Source organism: Panthera onca, chromosome A2 (genome assembly GCF_046562875.1).
Source record: "Panthera onca isolate mPanOnc1 chromosome A2, mPanOnc1 haplotype 2, whole genome shotgun sequence".
NCBI classification, from domain to species: Eukaryota; Metazoa; Chordata; class Mammalia; order Carnivora; family Felidae; genus Panthera; species Panthera onca.
In genome coordinates this window covers 91,509,809-91,531,863 of record NC_138340.1, presented here as the reverse complement: position 1 = coordinate 91,531,863, position 22,055 = coordinate 91,509,809, and the positions used below count along the sequence as shown (strand labels likewise).

The 22,055-nt window shown below is 33.2% G+C and overlaps 1 protein-coding gene across 4 annotated transcripts in view; it reads right to left on the bottom strand.

Annotated features, from left to right (window-relative positions):
- RUNDC3B (RUN domain containing 3B) overlaps positions 1–22,055 on the bottom strand; it is a 159,922-nt gene that overhangs the window by 90,393 nt on the left and 47,474 nt on the right. For 2 of the 4 annotated variants that reach the window (XM_078442494.2, XM_078442496.2), the window contains exons 3-5: positions 17,303–17,353; positions 11,184–11,317; positions 438–523 (exon numbers count right to left, since the gene is read on the bottom strand). In XM_078442494.2, the coding sequence (XP_078298620.1) occupies positions 438–523; positions 11,184–11,317; positions 17,303–17,353 (271 nt within the window). The remainder of the gene's footprint in view (positions 1–437; positions 524–11,183; positions 11,318–17,302; positions 17,354–22,055) is intronic. The other 2 variants (XM_078442495.2, XM_078442497.2) reach the window with 1 other exon arrangement.

The following is a 22,055-nucleotide window of genomic DNA, read 5'->3' as shown; positions in this document are numbered from 1 at the left end:
GTCTAGCCTGCCTTAAAAAGACAACTGAGCAATCACTAGTTATATGTATGAATTAAATGAAAGAAATAAAATAAGTGTAATACAGAAAGAGAAAGAATGCTATAGGAATCTGATGGTGAGATTTTTCTTCAAATTGGTCAGGGAAAAGCCTGTGGAGAGAATGGACTTCAACTATTAAAAGTGTGAGAAATAGAAATGATTCAGAAAGATACTCTAGGTATAATGTAAAGCCTGAAAAGATAAACCCAAGAAGATGCATGGTTAGCTGACAAATAGCATTTTCCTGAGAAGATAGTGGGTTTACCTGAGCAGTACAAAAAAGAGGAAATAAAATAGCTATGGACTTAAGAAAGGAATGAATCTTCATCTTATTCTTACTTCTAATCTTTAGGTGATTCTTCTAAATACATATTTGAAAATCAAAAAGACTTTTAAACCTGGTTGTTTTGAAGTCTCTCAGAGCTGTAGAGATGTATTCAGATAAATGTTTTTCCATGAGTGCTACTCTAATCCAGGCTCTACCCTAAAAGGAAGAAGAAAGAATCAAATGTGAAAAAAAAAATTACAAGTTAAAAAAATATTTTGTCCACTGTCATCAAAAATATAAGCATTTTAATATGTAAAGAACAATTCAGTCAAAATATACATTTGATAAAGACTAAAAAATATTTAAGTAGATAAGAACAGGTAGGTTTTGATTATATAAAGTTTGTTTTTTTTGTCATTTGTTTCTCTAAATATATAGGGTACCGTATGTCATACTAATTTTCTATCCGCTGAAGAGAGGTAACTATTAATATTGAGTTACTCGGGTCAGAGACTTTATGTAACTCTTTACTTCAATGCCCAAATCAACATGCTAATTAAAAGGAGTCCCCTTATAAAACATGAAGAACAGAGTCCATTCTTTTTTTTTTTAAATGACCATTGCCACACCACTTGTTTAAGAAAACTTCCCACCTATCCTTCCAGAGGGAGGTTTTAGATAACTAATATTGAACCAAATTTCATTACGTACCATGCATCCAAATCATGAGTTACTGAGTTTGCACCCATAACATTCTAAAACTATTACCAAATATTTTAACTGGAAAAAACAAACTCAAAATAAAGTTACACAAAACCATATATTTTGGTAGAAAATCACATAAGCAGACAATTCTGACTAAATGTGAATAATTTAATTTTACTTTTGAAAGGGGTAGTATCATTCAATAGTTGAGACTAGCCAGTTTTGTTTTTGTTTTTTTTAATAATCCAAAGCATTTCTCCTGGACTCTGTTTAAAATTAAAGAATATAAGAGGTCACATTTGTAATGAGAATTTTTTAATTCGTTTGCTTTCATTTTCACGCAGCCCTCCCACCAGTCTCGAGAAAATCTATGAAGATTAATGAGATAGAAAATCAAAACAATGCAATGGCAGTTGAGAATAAAGGTGATGCTAATCATTATACATGATGGTCAATCACCTGGTATGGAGAAAAAAAGCATTTTTAAAAAAGTTTACTTATTTATTTTTGAGAGAGAGAGAGAGAGAGAGAGAGAGAGAGAGAGGGAGGGAGGGAGGGAGGGAGGGAGGGAGGGAGGATGAGCAAGCTGGGGAGGGACACAGAATCCAAGAAGGCTCCGTACTGTCAATATGAGAGGCCTGACACAGGGCCCAACTCACAAACCATGAGATCTGAACTCACTCACAAACCCTGAGATCATGACCTGAGCCAAAATCTTGAGATCATGACGTGAGCCAAAATGGAGTCTGATGCTTAACCAACTGAGCCACCCAGGTGCCCAGAAAAAAACAAAAAACAAAAAACACACACAACGTTCTTTAGAAATGTCTATACCTCTAGTGAATTCACCAAACCTCTGGATAGGAAAGATCAAAAAGGAGTCAATCTAGACAGTGCTAAAACCTGACCAACTAGAAGCAGCAGTATTGTGAAAAAAAGGAACGATATGAATGTGATTAGCAGGGCAGTCAACTTGTTCATCAAACTCAAAACCCTTTTTTGTTTGCCCATGGCTCAGTCTATTATTCCTGCTGAGTAAGCCTTGGGGAACCTACAAATAGCAGTGGATGATCAGAACAAAAGGAAGGAAGAAGCAAGCCATTGGTCAGCAGTCTCAAGTTTCTCTCCTGAAATTTCCTTTGAAAGACACAGAGACTGGTAGTGGTGGTTTGAATCAAAAGGCTATGATTTCACCAGAGCAGAAGGTGGGAGAGTTGCCCGCCAGAGAAAGTTAGACACAGGAGACTGTGCTATTGCTAGATAAGAAATGTGGGGAAAGCCCTGCTTCCTGATTTATTAATTTCAATTCATGCAAAACTGGCCTGCACCTAATTTCCTGTCCTTGTATGTTTGTGGAATTCTCTATTATATTGTGATAATACACTGTGCTAATTTTAAGTTTCTTTTCTTTCAACAAAAGAACTTTAACTAGAACAGGAGATAAACAGACTTATAAAAGTTGTTGGGGCCATAAAGTGGGAAAGCCTTACAGCTTGGCTTAATTAATATATGCTTAGCTCTGGCTTAAGATACATTAAGATATTTATATACATTAAAATACTTAATCTTCTCACACAATACTTATTGTGTGAGTTACAATACTAGCCCTACTTTACTCTATGAGGAAACAAAAAACAGACACATTGAGAAGACAGGAAACATCTCACCACCAAACCAACCAACCTAACTGAACTAAAATCTATACACTCTATACACTCTACCTCCTGTTTCAGGGGATAACCTATAATCATTTAAGAGAGTAAAAAGACAAATTACAGAGTAGGTAAAGATATCTGCATTATATACATATGACAAAAAGCTCTCATTTATAAAATACAAATAATTCTTACAAATCTATAAGAATAACTCAACTAAAAATTGGGCTTGCAAGGGAAAGATTTTATAGATTCTACTTCTTTGGTATTTTAGGTACCAAAATATTCAGATGTTTTCTTCCTTTTTAAGTTAGTTTTATAATTTTTTTCAAAGAATTTGTCCATTTCATCTAAATTTAAAAATTCCTAGGTATGGTGACTTGGTTAAGTGTGCTCCTCTTGATTTCAGGTCAGGTCAAGATCTTGTGGTTTGTGAGCTTGAGCCCTGCATCAGTTTCTGTGCAGACAGTGCAGAGCCTACTTGGGATTCTCTCCCTCCCTCTCTGCCTCTCCCCACCTTGGAATAAATAAATAAATCTTAAAAAAATAAAATTTATAGGTATGAATTATTCATAATATCCTTTTAGGATTTTTAATGCCTATAAGGCCTATGGGGTTGGTTGGCCTATTTCTGATACTGGTAATTTATAATCTTTTTCTCTGTATGAATAGTCTTGTTAGAAGCTTACCAATTGTATTAATCTTTTTAAAACCACCACCTTTTAGTTTTGTTGAGCTTTTTCTATTGTATATATTTTTTCAATTTAATTGAATGTTTTCCCTTTATTTCTTTCCTTCTTTTTGGATGTATTACTTTTCTTAAATAGCTTCTTGAGATGAAAACCTTGATCAATGACTTTCAGCCTTTATTTTTTTTTTAATACATAAGAGCCTACGTAAGTCTTTTTTTCTCTAAGCACAAATTTTACATGTTATATTTTCATTATCACTACTTTCCATTTATTTTTCCATTTTAATTTTAACTTCTTTCATCTGTGACTTATTTAGAAGTCCTTCTCAATTTTTACTCACATAAGCATTTTCTAGTTATATTTTTGTTATTAATTATAGCTTAATTCCACTGTGATCAGAGAATACATTTGAGATTATTTCAATCTGAAATTCAATGAAATGAATTATAACTCAGCATATGATCAATTTTTGGATAAGTTCTGTATGTGTTTGGTTTGAATGAGTATTTTGAATGAATATTTATACATTCTTACATACTTCAGTTCTCTGGTACTACTAATCCTTATTAATATTTTCTACTACAATTACTTAAAAGTCTACTATTTGCATCTCCAATAGATCTGTTTCAATTACCTTGTTTTATTTCTTAGTTTTGGTCATTAGATCTTGTTTCCTGATATGCATAGTGAGCGGTTTTTGATTGAATACTGGACACTGTATATAAAAGTTTGTAGCTGCACTAATGCTACCTTTATCTAGATTTATTTTTGCTCAGGTAGGAAGGGAGTGTACTTAAACGTCACTTTTCACTGTTTAAGGGCACCAATTGTAAGACTTTTTTGGGCTGGTCTTTGTCTGAATATCTCTTACTCCCAAGGTGGAATCTTTCTGGGGTCACAAATAAAAGTCTACAGTATTTTACAAGGCCCCTCCAACTTGTTTGACCTTAAACTCTAACCTCTTTATCTCCAGAACAAAACTGTGAAATCTTTATAATCAGCTTTTTTAGCTTCCTACCTGCAGCTTTCAGCCTGGTTTATGAGACTTTTGCTCTATGCTTCAAGTAGCTAAAAGTTGGCAAACACCTCACAGGAAAACTGCATGTATAACTTCAGACACATCTGTCTACAGCTATCTCAATAAAGTCCTGGTTTCAGTGGCAGGTCCAAGCTCCACCTTCTGTTTCTTTAGCCTAGAGAAACTAAAAGAACTCCCAGCACTCTCTGATTGACTCTGTATCAATGATGTGAACAGACAAATGTCCTTAGGCTAACAGCCAAGATGAAAGTAGGGCTCACACCTCATGTACAATCCTTCTGTCTAGTACTGTGGCCACTTAAGTCCTCATGCCTTGTCTGTTCTCTTATGTCTTAAATTTATTGTTTTGTGTATTTTATCCAAACTCTACTGTTGTTGGCAGAAGGGATGCTCTGATACAAGCTACTCTGTCATCACCAGAAGCAGAAACTGGTTCATTTCTCACCTCCAGGATCATCTTTTTTTTTTTTACTTCAGTTATATCCTTCTACTATGACTCCCTCAATGTGCATTCTCCATACTGCACTCAGTTGATCTTTTTGAAATGCAAACCACATTACAATACCCTATTATTTAAAAAAATTAAAAGAAAGAAACCCTCAAGTAGCTCCCCATTGCATTCAGAGTAATATCTAAACTCTTAACATACTCTGCTTCCTCTGCTTACCAGTTGAACAGCACATTTCTTTCTGTAATTCACATCTTGGCTCAAATGTTGTTGCATCACACAAGCCTTCCCTACCCAACCTATCTAAAAGAGTGTCCTTTCTTCCACCACTCTGATCACTTTCTAACTTCTTAACCTGTTTCATTTTTTTAAGGCCCCTGAGATTATATTATATATACACTGATTTGTTATAATTACTGAAACATTACACAATATTTGTTCTCTGTCATCTTTTCACCAATGCCACTGTATCCTCAATATTTATTAACAGTTTCTAGCACACAGTAGACAGTCAATAGATACTTGTTGAATAAGTGGATAAAACTAAAGTAGATAAGTAACTTGCTCATTGCCAGTAGGCATTAGAGGTACCAGTGACAAGTGGGGAAAAGGAATGATGTGAGGAAAATGGTCTTTCATAAAGATTCATATGAACTTAGTATTTAAAATGGAAAGAATGTAAAACAAATGGGCAGAATCAGAGTATTTCTGGTTTCTGCCTAGGAAACCATTTTTTTATTTTTAAAGCTCCCCAAGTATGTCTGCCATTCTTCCAGGTTTGCAGCCATCACGATAAAGAATTAGGAATAGGAAATGTCAAGCGGTGGTTTAAGGGACAAGAGGAGACAGATTTGTTAGTAACAGAAAATGATTATAAAAATCATGTCTTCACAAATCTATCTTACTGTAAAGTTCTAGTATTTGATAACTCTGGTGTATCTGTGATTAATAGCCCCACTGTCCCTACCTCTTTCGGTAGAAAATTTGGCTAACCTGCCTCTAAGAAAGAGCAGTGATAAAGTCAGCTTCTGAATAAAGGAAAAAGTATACAAGAGGATGAGACCAAAAAAGACCAGGAAGGATTAGGGATTTCTGTCCTAGAAATGTGTTAAGGACTGCATTCACAGTTCTGACATAGTATAGGTGCTCAAAAATATATCAGATGAAAGAATGCATGAATATATGAATGGCTGGTATGGCCAGCATATTCAGAAATTGGTCCAATATGTTAAACTCAAGAACCAAAGAAATGTACAGAGTAAGCAACCACAAACCAGGAAAGCTTAACTTAGCCACAAACAAGAACTGTTCTTAAAAACAAAGAAAAAGAGGGGCACCTGGATGCCTTACTCAGGTGAGCATCTGACTGTTCATTTTGGCTCAGGTCATGATCTCATGGTTCATGAGTTCGAGCCCTGCCTTGGGCTGTGCGCTGACAGTGTAGAACCTGCTTGAGATTCTCTCCATCTCCCTCTTCCCCTCCCCCACGCTTGCTCTCTTTCTCTCTCAAAATAAACTTAAAAAAAAAAAAGAACCATTAAAAACAAAAAAAAAGAAAACTACATAAGATAGGCAGGAAGGCAAGAAGAACTCAAGAACAGTATAGAGCTCATATGCTGGAATTGCTGTTGCCTCACACAACAACAAAAACAGAAGGAGGAAAAGAATTTCTTGACCTTGAAATCAGTTGGAATACTAAGAAAATCCAATGGAAATATATGTAAGATCAGTAACAGTGGTAACTAAGGATCCATTTAGGGAATTTCTGTCAGAAATCCCCTATTATGCTGATAAGTAATCAGTCCAACAGCAGATGGGAAAGATGGGTGTGTTCAGAAGAGAGTAAAATAAATGCCCTTTGCGATGAAGTTAGTTTTCTAAGAGTGCTAATTCTAGTCTGAAACTTAAATAAGAAATCCCATATACAGAAATCCCATTCCCAGAACCTCTGCGTATTGTAGAAAGAAGAGCTGCTGATACACCTGAGATGTAAAGATTACAGAAATGATCTTTAATTCAAATACTGTATTCCACTGTTAGGCTTTCTTTAAGCCCTGGCAAATAGGTTCAGCTGGACAAAGACTGAGCAAAGAAAGGGACTGTCAGCATTTCACAGATCTCAGCTCAGAGTGACCAAGTATCAGATCTCCCATGGTGGCAAGTTTCTACGATGTGAATCTGAGTTGTACAGTAGTTGTAGGACACAGACAATCCTGATTAAAATCAATGCAACTAAAGTTAAAGAAAGTTTCCATACTGAATTAGTCATTGTTCTGTAAGGTATCTTGTCTTCCAGTGCTTAGTATGTCATCCACATAACCCTAAAGGTGTAATCAAAGTTATTCTGCTTCTTATATAGAATTCAAAAATGAAGATCTGCTTGGTCCCAGGTGTACTGAGTTGCACATTGTTTAGCAGGTAAATTTGATGCTGTGGTTCTGATAAGTTTTCACAAATGTCAAAACTGGATGTGAGTGCTGTATAGGCTAGTAGTTACTCCTGAAAGCAGCTCGAAGTCTCAATAAACCAGCCATCTAAGGTATTTGCTTAATCCTTCAATCCTGACAGTTGGCATTAGCACGTGTGATTTAATAAGTAGATTAAATACTTTGTTCTTCCCACCACAAGGAATAAAGACAGAAGTAATATTTGCTTGTAGACTTTCCCCAGCATAACGAGGCAAATCACTGATCTTTCTTTCCCCAGTAAATGGAATCTATTTGAGGCCTGAGCAAACAAAGATATAAATGCCAGATTTTGGAACCTGATTATTATGCAGTGATATTCAACACTGGTTTTTTACAGAATAAATATTAACTCTCTCTGATGGGCAGCACCTTGCTGTGCAGGGCCTATTCCCAAGAGTCTCATTAAGAGAGGTAGTCAGCTGGGTTTTGCATTTATGTGTTACACCCAAGTCCAAATGCTACATATCTAATGTGTGTTAACTTCACAATTACCTTTTGTATTTTGGTATACACTAGTTCTATAAATATATTCTCTCCTATACTGAAGGGGTTTAGAATACACTCATTATCAATTGCTCCTACTTTTAATTTGAAAATAAAAAAATAAAGTTTATGTAACACCTGGGACACTATTTTTATACACTTCATTCATTCAAATTACATCTTGCCTTTTAATCTTAACCTACAGAAGAAAAGATTTTTTTTAATTTTAAAAATATAAAAAAAATTTTTTTTTCTTGAGAGCAAGCAAGTGCAAGCAGGGGAGAGGGCCAGAGGGCAAGACAGAGAGAATCTTAAGAAGGCTCAAAGCTCACCACAGAGTCCCACACAGGGCTTGATCCCACAGCCCTGGGATCATGACCTGAGCCAAAACCAAGAGTCAGATGCTCAACCGAGCCACCCGGGAGCCCCCAATATGATTCTTAAACCATAAAGAAAACATGAAAGGAAACCTGATATAAACTCAACTAAGATGCAAAGGAGAATTCAGATTGTACATTTTCTAAACCTGTAGTCAATCAGATAATTCAAATGTAAATAAATGCATAAATTCAATAGTTTGAGACAACAGAGGCTAAAGGGACTACTAACACAATATTATAGCTCAGAAGAAAGCCATTAAAATAAAAAACAAGTTTTAAACATCTAAGAAAAAACATTTTCAATAATCTAGCTATAATTGACTTAAAAATGAAGACATTTATTGGCTTAAAAAATGTGTGACACAGGAAAGAAAACTGATTCAAACTAATAAAGTTCAAAGACAATGAAACAGAAAGTTAACCATTGCTCAGACTGGCGGCAGTGAAGGAGGCAGCAGTGGTTTCACAAAATGCAATCTACAGCCCTAGTTTTCAAAAGGCGCCAAAAATCACAACTATCAACTTTATCCAAAAATGCTTATATAGTATAATTTAAAAATATTTAACTATCTTTCTAATTATGTCACTTAAATATTATAAATCTCGTTTTAAAAAACATTCAGTTTATGTATTACAAAATGTTTAACTTTAATATATCTTTATCAATTTTGTTAATAATTTTCCAGAAGAAAAAATATGCTAAATAAAAACAGATGCAGGAACAATAAACTTGGAAACTATACTTCTGAAATATGATTGCTATACTATTTTCATTTATTATAGAGACTTGTAATTTATAAGTTTGTAACTATGAAATAATGAATTGAACTGAATTATGTCTTGATCTTACAATTGTATGTATCTGTTTTCAATCTTTATTTTCTACCCGGGTTTCATGCTGTAACTCTTAAGTGTCAAAAATAGTAAGGAAAGCTAGTATGATGATCCAGTAAAAAAAACAAAACTCCTAAACTAAAGCTGATATAGGTTATATCAGCAACTCAGACCTTTTATAATCTTAAAAATATTGAGGACTCCAAAGTGCTTTTATATAGATTTTATCTATTGATATTTACTGTATTACAAGTCAAAACTGAAAACTTCTAAAATATTAGATAAAAAATATATAAAATTCTAAAATTAGATTTTATATATATATATATATATATATATATATATATAAACCCATTAAACGTTAACGTAAATAACATCTTTTATTAAAAATAACTCTCTTTTCCTAAACAAAAATATTAAAATATTAGTGAGGAAAGTAGGTCTGTTTTATATTTTTTCAAATCTTTTTTTTTAAATTTTTTTTAACGTTAATTTATTTTTGAGGAAGAGAGAGACAGCACAAGTGGGAGAGGGGCAGAGAGAAAGGGGGATAGAGAATCCAAAGCAGGCTCTAGGCTCCGAGCTGTCAGCACAGAGCCTGATGTGGGTCTCAAACTCACCGACCACAAGATCATGCACAGAGCCCGATGTGGTACTTGAACTCAGGGACTGCGAGCTCATGACCTGAGCCAAAGTCAGTTGTCCAACTGACTGAGAAACCCAGGCTCCCCTCAAATCTTTTTAATGTATGGCTTAATAAACGTGAACTAGGTATCTGCTGCTGCATTCAATCTAAGGTGTTGTTTTGGCTGAAGCATATGAAGGCAATATAATCTAGCCTCACTAGATACACAGTTGCAAAAGGACACCTTTTATAGCCTTTTTAGATAACTGTGGACATTCTCCTTTGATTCTATATTAAAATTCAATAACTGAGAATTCCTTAAAGGCTAACAGCAACATGGAATCTATAACCATATCAATGAACTCTTCATACTGTATTACATTAAACCCACTGGATAAAATGGATCTTTTACCCATGCATGATTTTTTAATTCCATGCAATGATCATTTGGAAAGTATGAGGTTTGCAGGTTTACCAAATGCTAACACATCTCATTAAACAAGTTAAAATACATTTCTAATATCAACATCATTGTTATCAGAAAAGTCTAAGTTCAAGGAAATTGTTGGTCTTAAGATGGTAAATACAAGTTTTTTAAGATTCTAATTTTTACTTCAAAGTTTTATTTTACCATTGGCAACAAATGCTGTCAGCTGTTTCCCTTGAATTAAAAGGCTTACTTTGTTCATTTTTATTCAAGAAAATTCTACCAAATGCCTAAATCTAAAAAACTATACTTTCTATGCTTTTAAGTAAAAATAGTATTACATGACACAAGTGTCTAATTCAGCTCACAAATTTGAATGGCTACATGAATACTTTTCCTTGAAACAACCATCATATTTTAATATGCTATAAAGCTTTATGTGTACTTTCCATTTTATTACTCAGGATATTAAAAAGACAGGCATTCAATGGCTGAATTTTAATAAAATTAATAATGCTTACTGCACCATCGTGGATATTCTCATGTGAAACAGGCTTTTTTTATTTTGTTTTGTTTTTAAGACTGAATGCAGTAGGAAGAACACAATGATTACTAGTACAGTTTGATGCCACTGCCCTAATTCATACTAAGGAACTAATAATTCTGCCACCATAGCTTCTGTATCGGCAGTGCAAGTGCCAACATAGCACAAAAACCAAGTAACACCCTGGTACTATATGAAAATAGTTTTGACATTATGGACCTCCAGGGTTCTTCAGGACACTGAGGGCCACTGGGTTAGGTAATTCAAGAAATGTACAAACCTCACAGAATAGGAAATATTTTATTGTGCTTCTCAAAAAAAAAAAAATTCATAGTGACTAGCTACAAATCCTTTTGCTATTCCTAAGGCCACAGTGAAGATTCAACAGCATTCTAAAATAACTACATGCAATTAAAAGAAATGGAAACAAGCCTACAAAAGATGTTAAACTTTGTCAAGTGCTTAATCCCAACAAAGAAAAAAAAATTACATAGCAAAGAGCTCAGAATTTTCTATTTGGGTCAAAACTGTTTAGGATTAGATTATATACATTGCATATTATTATTTATTTCTTACCTTAGCTCTAGAGGAACTGACATTTTCCATATTTTCAATGCTGCAGATACAATTCTGTGAAACCTTCCGGCAAGCCACTCTGATATAGTCCCAGAAGCTACGAGGACTTTCATAACCAAACCAGGTTACTTGACCTTCAGAAGACAAATTGTAATACAAAATAAAAGAAAACTAGACTAGAAAATTCAAAATGCAAGAATAAAATTCTAAAAAATAAAGGCAGCATATGTACTATAGTGAAAAGGGTAATGATCTCCTTGGCCAAAAGCCTTAAATCTAGTCCTGCTCTACTTTTAATTAGTTGTGCTACTTTAGGCAATTTATTTAATGGATTTGGATCATAGTTTTGTCAACAATAAAATCAAACAAATCAAAGAAAAAGGGACTAGAGACTAACCATCTGGTAGATAGCACCCAGAAAACCCTCCTTATGGTTCTAGTTAACCATTAATTCACATGTCACCGGTTGCATTCTAAACCTTTCTCTACGTAGAGAAACAGATAAAATAATAACACAACCCCTTTCCTCCTCTTCACAAGGAAACTTCAAAGAAATAAAACAATGTGTGGTCTACCCTCTAAGTAACATGATGAATTAGAATCCTGCATTCACTGATCATTCATTATCTACCCAATCGTTCCCATCTAAAAAGCCATCAAGTTTCCCTCTGTCCTTCATCTGCTCTCTTCTAGTTGGCAAACCATCAAAATTCATTCAGGCATTTACCATTATAATTTTTTTCAGATTTGGGTAATTATGGGTCTGTTCACAAACAAATGTTCTTTTGTGTTATCTCCTATTAGTATTACTATTTCTATGTGGGACTCTTCAGTGGTGGATCTGTGGGAGCCATTTTGTATTCTGAGCATTTTTAAGCAGAATGTAAGAGACATCTTAATACTTTCTTTAGTTTTTCTGGAATGATTACTCTTACCTAAGGAAGTTGTTTAATCTTAATGGAGAAGCATCTTAAATCTGTGTTTCCTTATCTATCTATCTATCTATCTATCTATCTATCTATCTATCTATCTATCTCAAATCTTCCTTTCCCCAGTAATAGTTTCTCTCTAGCAACATCAAAAGCGTTCTTGTCAGCAAGCACTGTCTTAGGAGAACTGTCTCAAATGAGACTTCAGTGGTTTCCAACCACAGGAGCTCGAAACAGTAACTGGGCTGCTTTTTAAAAAATATACATGCATGGGCTCCACCCCAAGCTAAATAATCAAAACCTTTAAGGGCAGGCCCAGGCATAGGTATTTTTTAAAAAGATCACCTTGCTATTTCTAATAATTTACTTATGGTTAATTAACCAATAGAAATTGTACATATCACGATAGGAAACTTGTATTCATTATTCTGGACATTTTAAAGTTCTTTTCTTCTTGCAACCGATGTATGATCTCTACAGTGGATCAACACCTTCTTATGTGCTGACACAGCACTCTGTGCTTATTTATCCTTATAAGTGTTTACTTGATTATCTTACATACTAGGGGGTAAAATCAGTAAGGCAAGGACTGTCTTATCTGTCTTTAAATCAATCTCTAACATCTGACACATGCTTGGTTCACAGTAGGCATTCAGAAAATATTTGTTAAACAAATCAACTGGTGAATCAACACAAAAGAGATCATCTTAATTGCATATAAAAATTCGATTTTTAAAATTCTGCATATCTTTTTATAGTGACAGTTTAGAGACAATCTCAGAAGACATCTGCATGCTAGATTACAAATGTCAAACATTCTGGACAAACACACCTTTATCTATACAAATAAAAATACAAAAGCATCTACAAATCTTTACATAACTATTTCCATAACTCAATGTCTCCTTAAAAATCAAAGCTTACTACCTACAAACAGAAATCTATAGGAATACTTAAAATTTCCTGTCTTCCTCTCTAATCTCTCCCTACCACTTTCCTTTGCCCCCTCTGTTCTGTGGGTTAAAAAAAAATTCCTGGTACAGTATCTCAATATACTTTGTCTTTGGGACAACATCAATTTGTTAGCCATTTGGAGAGGAGGTAAGATGCCTATTGGTTAAGAATAGATGCTTTTGAGTCAGGAGGGATCTGAATTAGATCACCTTCTAGCTAATAAGTTAACTTCACTCTGTAAATTGAGTTTCATCTATAAGTTAACAATAATGGTAGTACCTACATGATAACACTGTTATCATGGATTCAATGAGATAATCTGTGTGAGGCAATTAGTAGACAGCCTGGTACAGACGTTAACAATTATTACTACAGTTACTGCTATTATCATACAAATAGTTAAAGAACCCAAGCTCCCCTGTAGTGTCAACAAAGTGGGAATGAGATGCAAAATTAAATTTTTCCCGTTACTTGCTCAGAATCTAGGAAAGTCCTTAAAATTTGCTCCCTAATTCAGCCTTTTCACATATCAACCATTTTATATTCACCTCCCCAATACGTCTCTATTCTCAATTAATTTTCTTTGGCTTCTACTAAGTAGGATCATTCCATAATTTAAGATGAGAGGTATGGTTGCCAGACTTCCAAAATGAGATCTTAAAGAAAGGGAATATTACAAGCTTTCTCTGTCAACTTTATTTTAAATCTTCTCATGAGTTTGACATGGCTAAAGAAAATAACTTAAGACGTTTTAAAATAAAGCTGTCAAAAAATCCCAAAACAATAGAACAAAGCCCCATTTTGGAGGAGAGGAAACAAAGATATCAAAAAGCAAAATCTAGGCTAAGGTTAAACAGAAGGAATGGGCACTAAATCTGTGGGACTCCAGGTATGGATAAGATGTGTTATCTATAAGACTCTCACCCAAGAGACCATGGCAAGATTTCCCAGATTACAAACCAAGAGACTAAACAATTAACAGAATGACATATCATCATGATTTGCAGGGCCTTAAAAAAATAACCTGTAGTTATCTCCACAATACTTTTATCTACTCCGCAAACTAGATGTAAGGATAACTTGGCTTGATTCTGCCTTCCTTCCTCTTCCATGTGCATCATGTCCAAAGTCAAGTTCTGAATTCAAGACACTGAAATTTTCACATTCAAAAGAATCTGTTTTGAATAAGAGAAGGTGCATTCCCTTGTTAGAGCCTCCAAACAAACTCTCGTGTAAATTGTATATCCTAGAATTTTATTTAAATAGTTAAATTCTGCATCTATGAAAAGGTTACATTTAATTAAAAATAATGGAAGTGTTCAACTGGTCACCTGAAATATTATTATTTGAAGACAACTTTTACTTAAACACAGATTAATTGCAAAAGATGTACTGAGAGTATTAGTCTGTAATCACTATTCAACAGAAAAATCAAAAAACAAAGCTACAAGTGGATTGATCACGCCTTCAAAAATAACTATTGAATAAACAATCACTCCTCAAATACTTTCATTTCCTTAAAAATAACCATAAAAGCAAATCACACTTCAAGAAAACAACTAGTTTATATCTTGAAGAAATTTTATTCTGGAGAAGAAATACACTGTCACTAACAGAATTATTTTTAAAGCCCGTGGTAAGTGTATAATATGCTTTCAGTTATGTTTTCCTAAAAGTTAACTTTTAGCAATGACAAAGTTAACAAACTTTCCCAAACTTATCAGCATTCCATCATTTTAAGGCAAAGAAAGAAAGAAAGAGTGAAAAGTTAGCTAGACTAAAAGGTAATGTGCTACTAACCAACTATGTGGTATCCTTCCCACCAAACAGCATTATTTTCAGCACCTAACAATGGCCTGTGATCTCTCGGGTCCAATGTTATTCTAAAATTACTCTTCTAAAAAATTTTAAAAATAAAATAAAATTACTCTTCTGTATTACTTAAGTTAGATGTCTGTTCATATCATGCAATATATTTGTGTTTTGCTTATATCTTAGTTCACATCCAGAATGATACCTTCTGAGAACAAGGACTAAATTTTCTAAAGTGGTTCTCTACTAAGTAGTGGCTAATGACACATTATCTTTTGATAATACAAAATATAAATGAATCTGTTAAGTGACTTCCTTTCTCCAGCCTTTGTATTAGTGCTTATCTATGTAAAGAGCAAATGAAAAACTGGTCCCACAAATTTAAGTCTTGTTAGTGTTATAATACATCACATCAATGACAATATCAAAGACTACTACCTTGGAACTGTCATTCGACTAGACAAGCAATAAAATACAGTCCCATCAAATTTTAATTGACCGCTCTGAAAGTTTTCAGACACTTAAAGGAAAATAGTCACTTGTAGACTGATTGTTGCCAATATATTAGTATTTAGATATACAACTTTAACTTTTCACTTTAAATTTTGTAACAGCAGTCCTCAATTTCTTACTGCTAATTTATAAAACTCAGTTTAATATTTTCTATTATAGTTTTGCTAAACAGAGAAAATTCCCATTTCTGCAAAAAAGAATCTTTTCCTTTAAAAAAAAAGTACTATTATTATTTGAGGTTCATATTTATTAGATCACTCAGCTCTGAAAGTAAAATAATGACAATGATAATTAATTTTCTAAATAAAAGGTCATATATTCTAAAAAGAGGAATCAAATTTAATTAAACACTTTAAAAATACTTTAATTACATATTAAGTTGAATCTTAAGAAGAGTAAACCTAGATTGGATACTCAGTTGTACTTACATTGCTAATGCTGTATGTTACTTACAGGACATTTCAAGTAAGTCACTTAGCAACTATGAATCATAGTTTACAAAATATGATTATTATTCTTTGTTACTGACAATGTCTTATTCACTCACCGGTAAGGAGTTTACCACAAATACCAATAATATGTATCTATACTGTAAAACTGAGTCCATTCTTAACCTTCCACGAAATTTAAGATGACCAGGTTCACCAAAAATCCAAAAATTGAGTTTGACTTAATAAGCTTTTTATCCCAGTAATTTTACCATCTTTCTGAGTAGAGTACAAAGGTTTTGTTTTTTCCTTCTACCAGTGTTTTAACATAAGGCTTAGACTACTGGCAGATTGAATTAGAATACTGAAGGCTGAAATCCATAAAGAGAGCAGCACATCAATGTGCAGCCCCAAAGAAATCAAGCATAATTTGTTTCAGTAGTGATTAAGGCTACATGTAGAGAACATGAAACAAACGAAACTGTTTAAAATGATTACTTGTGGAAATGAGGGTTAATAAGAAGACATTTGTTTTCTACTTTCTATCTTTTGTCTTAATTATAATCCTTAGAAAGAATGACTATATATTTCTTTTCTAATTAAAAAATATAACAAAAGGCTAGGTCATAAGTACAGAGCCCAGCAGTGTTGTTGCAGACAGCAGGAACTCAATTAAAAAGTTTTGAATAGGGGCGCCTGGGTGGCTCAGTCGGTTAAGCGTCCGACTCCGGCTCAGGTCACGATCTCTCTGTCCGTGAGTTTGAGCCCCGCGTTGGGCTCTGGGCTGATGGCTCAGAGCCTGGAGCCTGCTTCCGATTCTGTGTCTCCCTCTCTCTCTGCCCCTCCCCCATTCATGCTCTGTCTCTCTCTGTCTCAAAAAGAAATAAAACGTTAAAAAAAAAAAAATTAAAAAAAAAAAAAGTTTTGAATTAAGTGAATAAAAGCATGCATTCTACCTGGGAGAAAGGAAACTAAGAAATATATTCCCACTAATGGTTCAAGAATGGCAAAGAAGTTATTGATACTGCCCATGTATGTTTCATTCAGTGACTGTTAAAATCACACAGCTTCCCTAAGCCCCCAGTTTGCATGTAATACAAATATTATTACACAGTAGTTACAAAAACGAGGAAATAACTAATAATTATATCATTAAGAGTTATAATAAAATGTAAATTACACTGATAGACGTAATTAATAAAAGTCATTAAAACCATGGAACATAGAGAAATGTGGAGGGGGTCACTGAGAAAGGAAGGAGAGTAAATAATTATATTGAGTGGGTTTACATCAAGATATTAATTTAAAAATTAGCATAAGCATATTTGTGCTCTCTGGATTAACCAAAACAAAAAAAAAAAAGCTTTGCAAAACCCATGCAATGTACTAAAAAAGATCACTTAACTGATATAGCCCTCCCCAGTAAGTCAATTCCATGCTCCCGCGCAGCTCAGTGGCGGGAGACATCACCAGCATAGAGTACCTTGAAGAGGTATTTGGAGATGAGCCAGCCATCTGCAACTTTGGGATATCTCTTTAAAAAAAATAAACAACAACAACAACAACAACAACAACACACAGATATTTAAGAAACCTGCTATCAAGTTTACAATTGCAAAGTGAATAGCCCAAATAAGATGGCTACACATTATCTTGATGCAGTAAACACTAGTTTTACCTAATAAATAAAATGAACTCAGTTAAGATGAATATGAGATACACCTAGCACGTAAATCAAGTTGGTCCCTTGTATCCTGTTCTACTGGAGAAGGGAAGGTATTTGCGAGTCACAGAAATAGGTTCCCTGTTTGTGTCAGGGCCATCATTCTTCCCAAAATTGATACGCCAATGTTGACAGGGCAAAAAGAGCAAAAGCTTGAATGAATCTGCTAGCTTTGCACCTCAGAATTTATAAGATTGGTTAGGAAAACTAACTACTATTAAACTATTAATATTAAACTATACAGCTTATAACATTTTCAACTGTAAAAATATATACACTTTCTACCTGGTAACTTTTGTAAAAGTTACAAGCAAACTCATTTTAAAGATCAGCTGTCTTGCTTTTTTGGCCTAAGAATAGTTAGTATGTTTTTTTTTCTTTTGTGAATTATGAGAACACCACTTAGAGATCAAGTAGAGAGTTGTTCAGTTTAAGGAATGTTAACTAAATGCCTGGTTCATGCAAAATACGTCTTCTACATCTTCCAATTATTGTTTAACAACCACCATGTGGAAAAGTACTGTAAATTGTTGCTATTGTTTGAAAATTCCTAGTATAATTATACAGGAAAATTTCAAAGCCAAATTTCTAAAGTCGCAGTCCCCCAAAATGATCTTTTCGTCTCTCATAACCAAACACTGAAATCTCCAACAGGACATGGTCCCATATACCTTACCAAATATTTATACCTTTTATGAAACCAAACAAAATCAACTGCACAGTCAGTAATGTATGAAAATAAAAGTTAGAAGACATATATAGTTTGCGCTATTGGCTACATCTATGTGTCAACCACTCACTCTCTATCCTACCTCAATGTATAACATTTTTAACCAACATTAAATTTGGAAACACATATCCAAAAGGAATTATAATTTGGTACCCTAGTTGAAACATGATGTTTACAACATCATGTTGTTACTACAACTACCAGAAAAATGAAAATGTCTCAGCATTGAAATTAAGTCAGAATAGAATGCTTTTCATTGCAAATATTAAGAATACCAATTCTTAATGTTTAAACCACAATTATTATCTTTGCCCTAAAAATAAGTTATGTGTATTATTTGTAGTCATTAACATAATCAAAAAAGCTATCAATGTAAAAACAATTTCTATGAAAATCTTAAAGAAATTTTACTTCAAAAAATGTATCAAATAAGGTGTATCATGTCCAGATTTATGTCATGACTTAACCCCTAGTATGAAGTAAGAAATAGTTACTAACTCTACTATAAATCACAATTTATAGATTAGGTTTTTTTTTTTAAAGCTGTTAGTATGTTAGCCTTTATGTCCTCATTATGTAAAGTTTTTATTTTGGCTGTAAAATATCACGCGAAAATTTAACAAGTTAAAATGCTGGGGAGCCTGGGTGGCCAAGTCGGTTAAACGTCCTACTTTGGCTCAGGTCATGATCTCACGGTCCATGGGTTCAAGCCCCATGTTGGGCTCTGTGCTGACAGCTCAGAGCCTGGAGCCTGCTTCAGATTCTGTGTCTCCCTCTCTCTCCGTCCCTACCCCACTCACACTCTGTCTCTGTCTCTCTCTCTCAAAAGTAAACAAAACATTAAAAACAATTTTTTTAAGTTAAAATGCTTTCACTTATTTGTAGGACTTAACTGCTTTAATCATAATATAGTATCTCACTCTAGGTCAGTTATAAACAACCAGAAGCATCCAGACCAAATAACCATCCACTAGATTCCAAATTATCTGTAATCAAATTTCAACACTGCTTTCATTTTGTAGATGAGAAAGAAGAGGCCCAGAGAGAGTCTGCCTAGACCCATTTCTGTTCGCTGTAATTTCATGCTGCTCTATTCATAAGACAAGATTTGACAGATAGAGGAGAATCAGTCAACTGGTTTTCCTGGTTGATTATGAGTTCTCAATGATAGCCTCAGAAATAATAAAGAAAGAAAGAAAGAAAGAAAGAAAGAAAGAAAGAAAGGAAGAAAGAAAGAAAGAGAGAGAGAGAGAGAGAGAGAGAGAAAGAAAGAAAGAAAGAAAGAAAGAAAGAAAGAAAGAAAGAAAAAGAAAGAACGAATGAACGAACAGGCAATAAATATCTAGTGTGGCTGGGGTGAATATTTTTCATACAAAATTTAATTCTTAGCACAGTTGTTGCCAAAAAAGTAAATAAGTGAACCACAAATCACATTATTTTAGAGTGGCTCAAGGAGTACTGTTTGGAAAAAATGTTCTCATTTGCAACTAAAATAAAACCCTTTGTTATAAAATATAGTAATGTTAAGAGAAAGTGAAACAGTATTTTACCATTAAGTACCTTAGAAAAAGTTTACACAAGACCAAATAAACCAAATAAACAGAAAGTGTTTTAGTTCAAAAACAAAATTCATTCAAATGCACCATTACAACCATATCACACATAGTTATAGTAGGTGTTACCTTAATTTCTGAGATTTCAGCCAAAGAGTCTACTCAGAGATGGATATAATAAAAGAATATTTAATCACACTGAAAACAGAATTTTCGAACCCAAACAGTACTGAACTTTCACAAACAACTGAAAATAAATGCAACTATAATCTTTTCATTAATGTGGAAACTGGCCCTCAAACAGAAAAGATTACTGACCACAAGTAAATCTGCCTTGGTGATAAGCTGAATTTAATTTTAACGCATGAATATGACATTTATTCTTCAATTTTTTGGCAACAAATGTGCCTCTCTCTCCATCCCTACCCCGCTCATGCTGTCTCTCTCTCAAAATAAATAAATATTAAAAAAAATCTTTTTAAATGACATTTATAGGTAGATGGTAGGTGCATTAGAAACAAAACCATTTGTTCATTCACTCAATAATTTTTAAAAACGGAGTATCAAAACTTTGAAAACATTTTACATTTTAAGAGTCATAGTGACTTTAAAGGAAAGACATGTAAAAAGAATTTTAATAAAATAAAAATATTAAGTTACATGAACAAACAACTCCTGAAATTAGAAATGCAGAAAGATGTAGAACATAAAATTATTATGATGCCTTACAAAAATGAACTAAAGTCCATTAAACTATGCAATCTCCTCCCTGTTCTGTAAAAATGAGTAATATGTGGGCAATATTTGAGCATTAAAAGTGATCAAAACTGTTGAATTTATATATTAAAAAATTTAATGAGACAGCAACTTTCCATTACTTAAACAAAATATAACTTGATAATTACAAGTACTGTAAGTTACTCTATGCTAATTCCACAAAAATCATCAGGTCAAACTGGAAATATTGCATTATTTTTCTGGCTACAAGTACAGATAAATAAACATAAGCATGAACTACCATCAGAAACCATTAATTCCTGCTAAATCCAAGAATCTGTATTATCTGGTAGAATTATAAATTTCTTTCCCTCTCTCATGTATTTAAAAAAGATTTTCAAAAATATCTGAGGCAATGTTATCAATAGTAGATATTATTTAAGTATTGTCATAGTATTTTTTTCTATGTGGTATTCACATTCAGAAGCCAAATCTAAATTTGGCATTCTTAACTTAATGGGGTTTGGAAGTAAAGTTCATGTAAAATAAACCTGAAAAAAATCCAAAAATAACAAAGATTAAAACCACTAGTAAATCTCTCATTCTGTAAATAAATAAATATTTAAATTGGGGGATTAAAATTACTCCTTGAAAATTCTGGTTTGGTTGTAAAACATAAAGACCATTTTGTCTGTATCTACAAATAAGTACAAATACTAAAGACATTTTTCTTGCTCTTCACCCGGAAATGCTTACAGCAAATACAGTAATTAAGAGTACTACCACTACACTCATATGGCTCCAAACAGAAGCAAATATCCAAGTATGGGGGGATTATGGGTTTTAGAATTATAAACATTCACAAATTATACAAAACATTATAAAACCAAAAGAAGAAAAATATTTCAGATGTTTTAAAACAGAAATAATAAACACTCAAATAAAAAATAAGCAGAAAATAATACCAATAGTAATCATGTAAAAAGACCACCAACAGGGAGAAAAAAAAAAAAAAGCCATTATTGATCAAAATGGGCTACATTAAAGCTAGTTCCATGTGATGTAAAAAGTTTTTGTTTTTTTTTTTTTCTATTCTCGGGTTATTAAGAAAACTCACTCCAGAAAACAAGCAAAGGTCATAATCAGAAAATTACAAAAAAAGATTTTTAATAAACATGAAGATATACTCTATCTCATTTGCAAATAAATGCAAGTTAAAATAACAGAATATTTAATATATTTCATATCAATAAAAGGCCAAAAAGATATTTTCCCCTATCAGGTTAAAAATTTTTAATGTTAACAATGATACAATGAGGACATGAAAAAAAATAACAATTATATACGTTATTATTGGTACAGCTTTTCTGGTAGACAATGTAGCAACATATATTGAAGTAAGAGTATATAAATCAGAATGTACACCCTATGATTTCAGTAATTGTAACTCTAAGAATTCATTAGCTAGTATCACTAACAGGAAATAATTTTAAATAAATCAGAAAACTACATA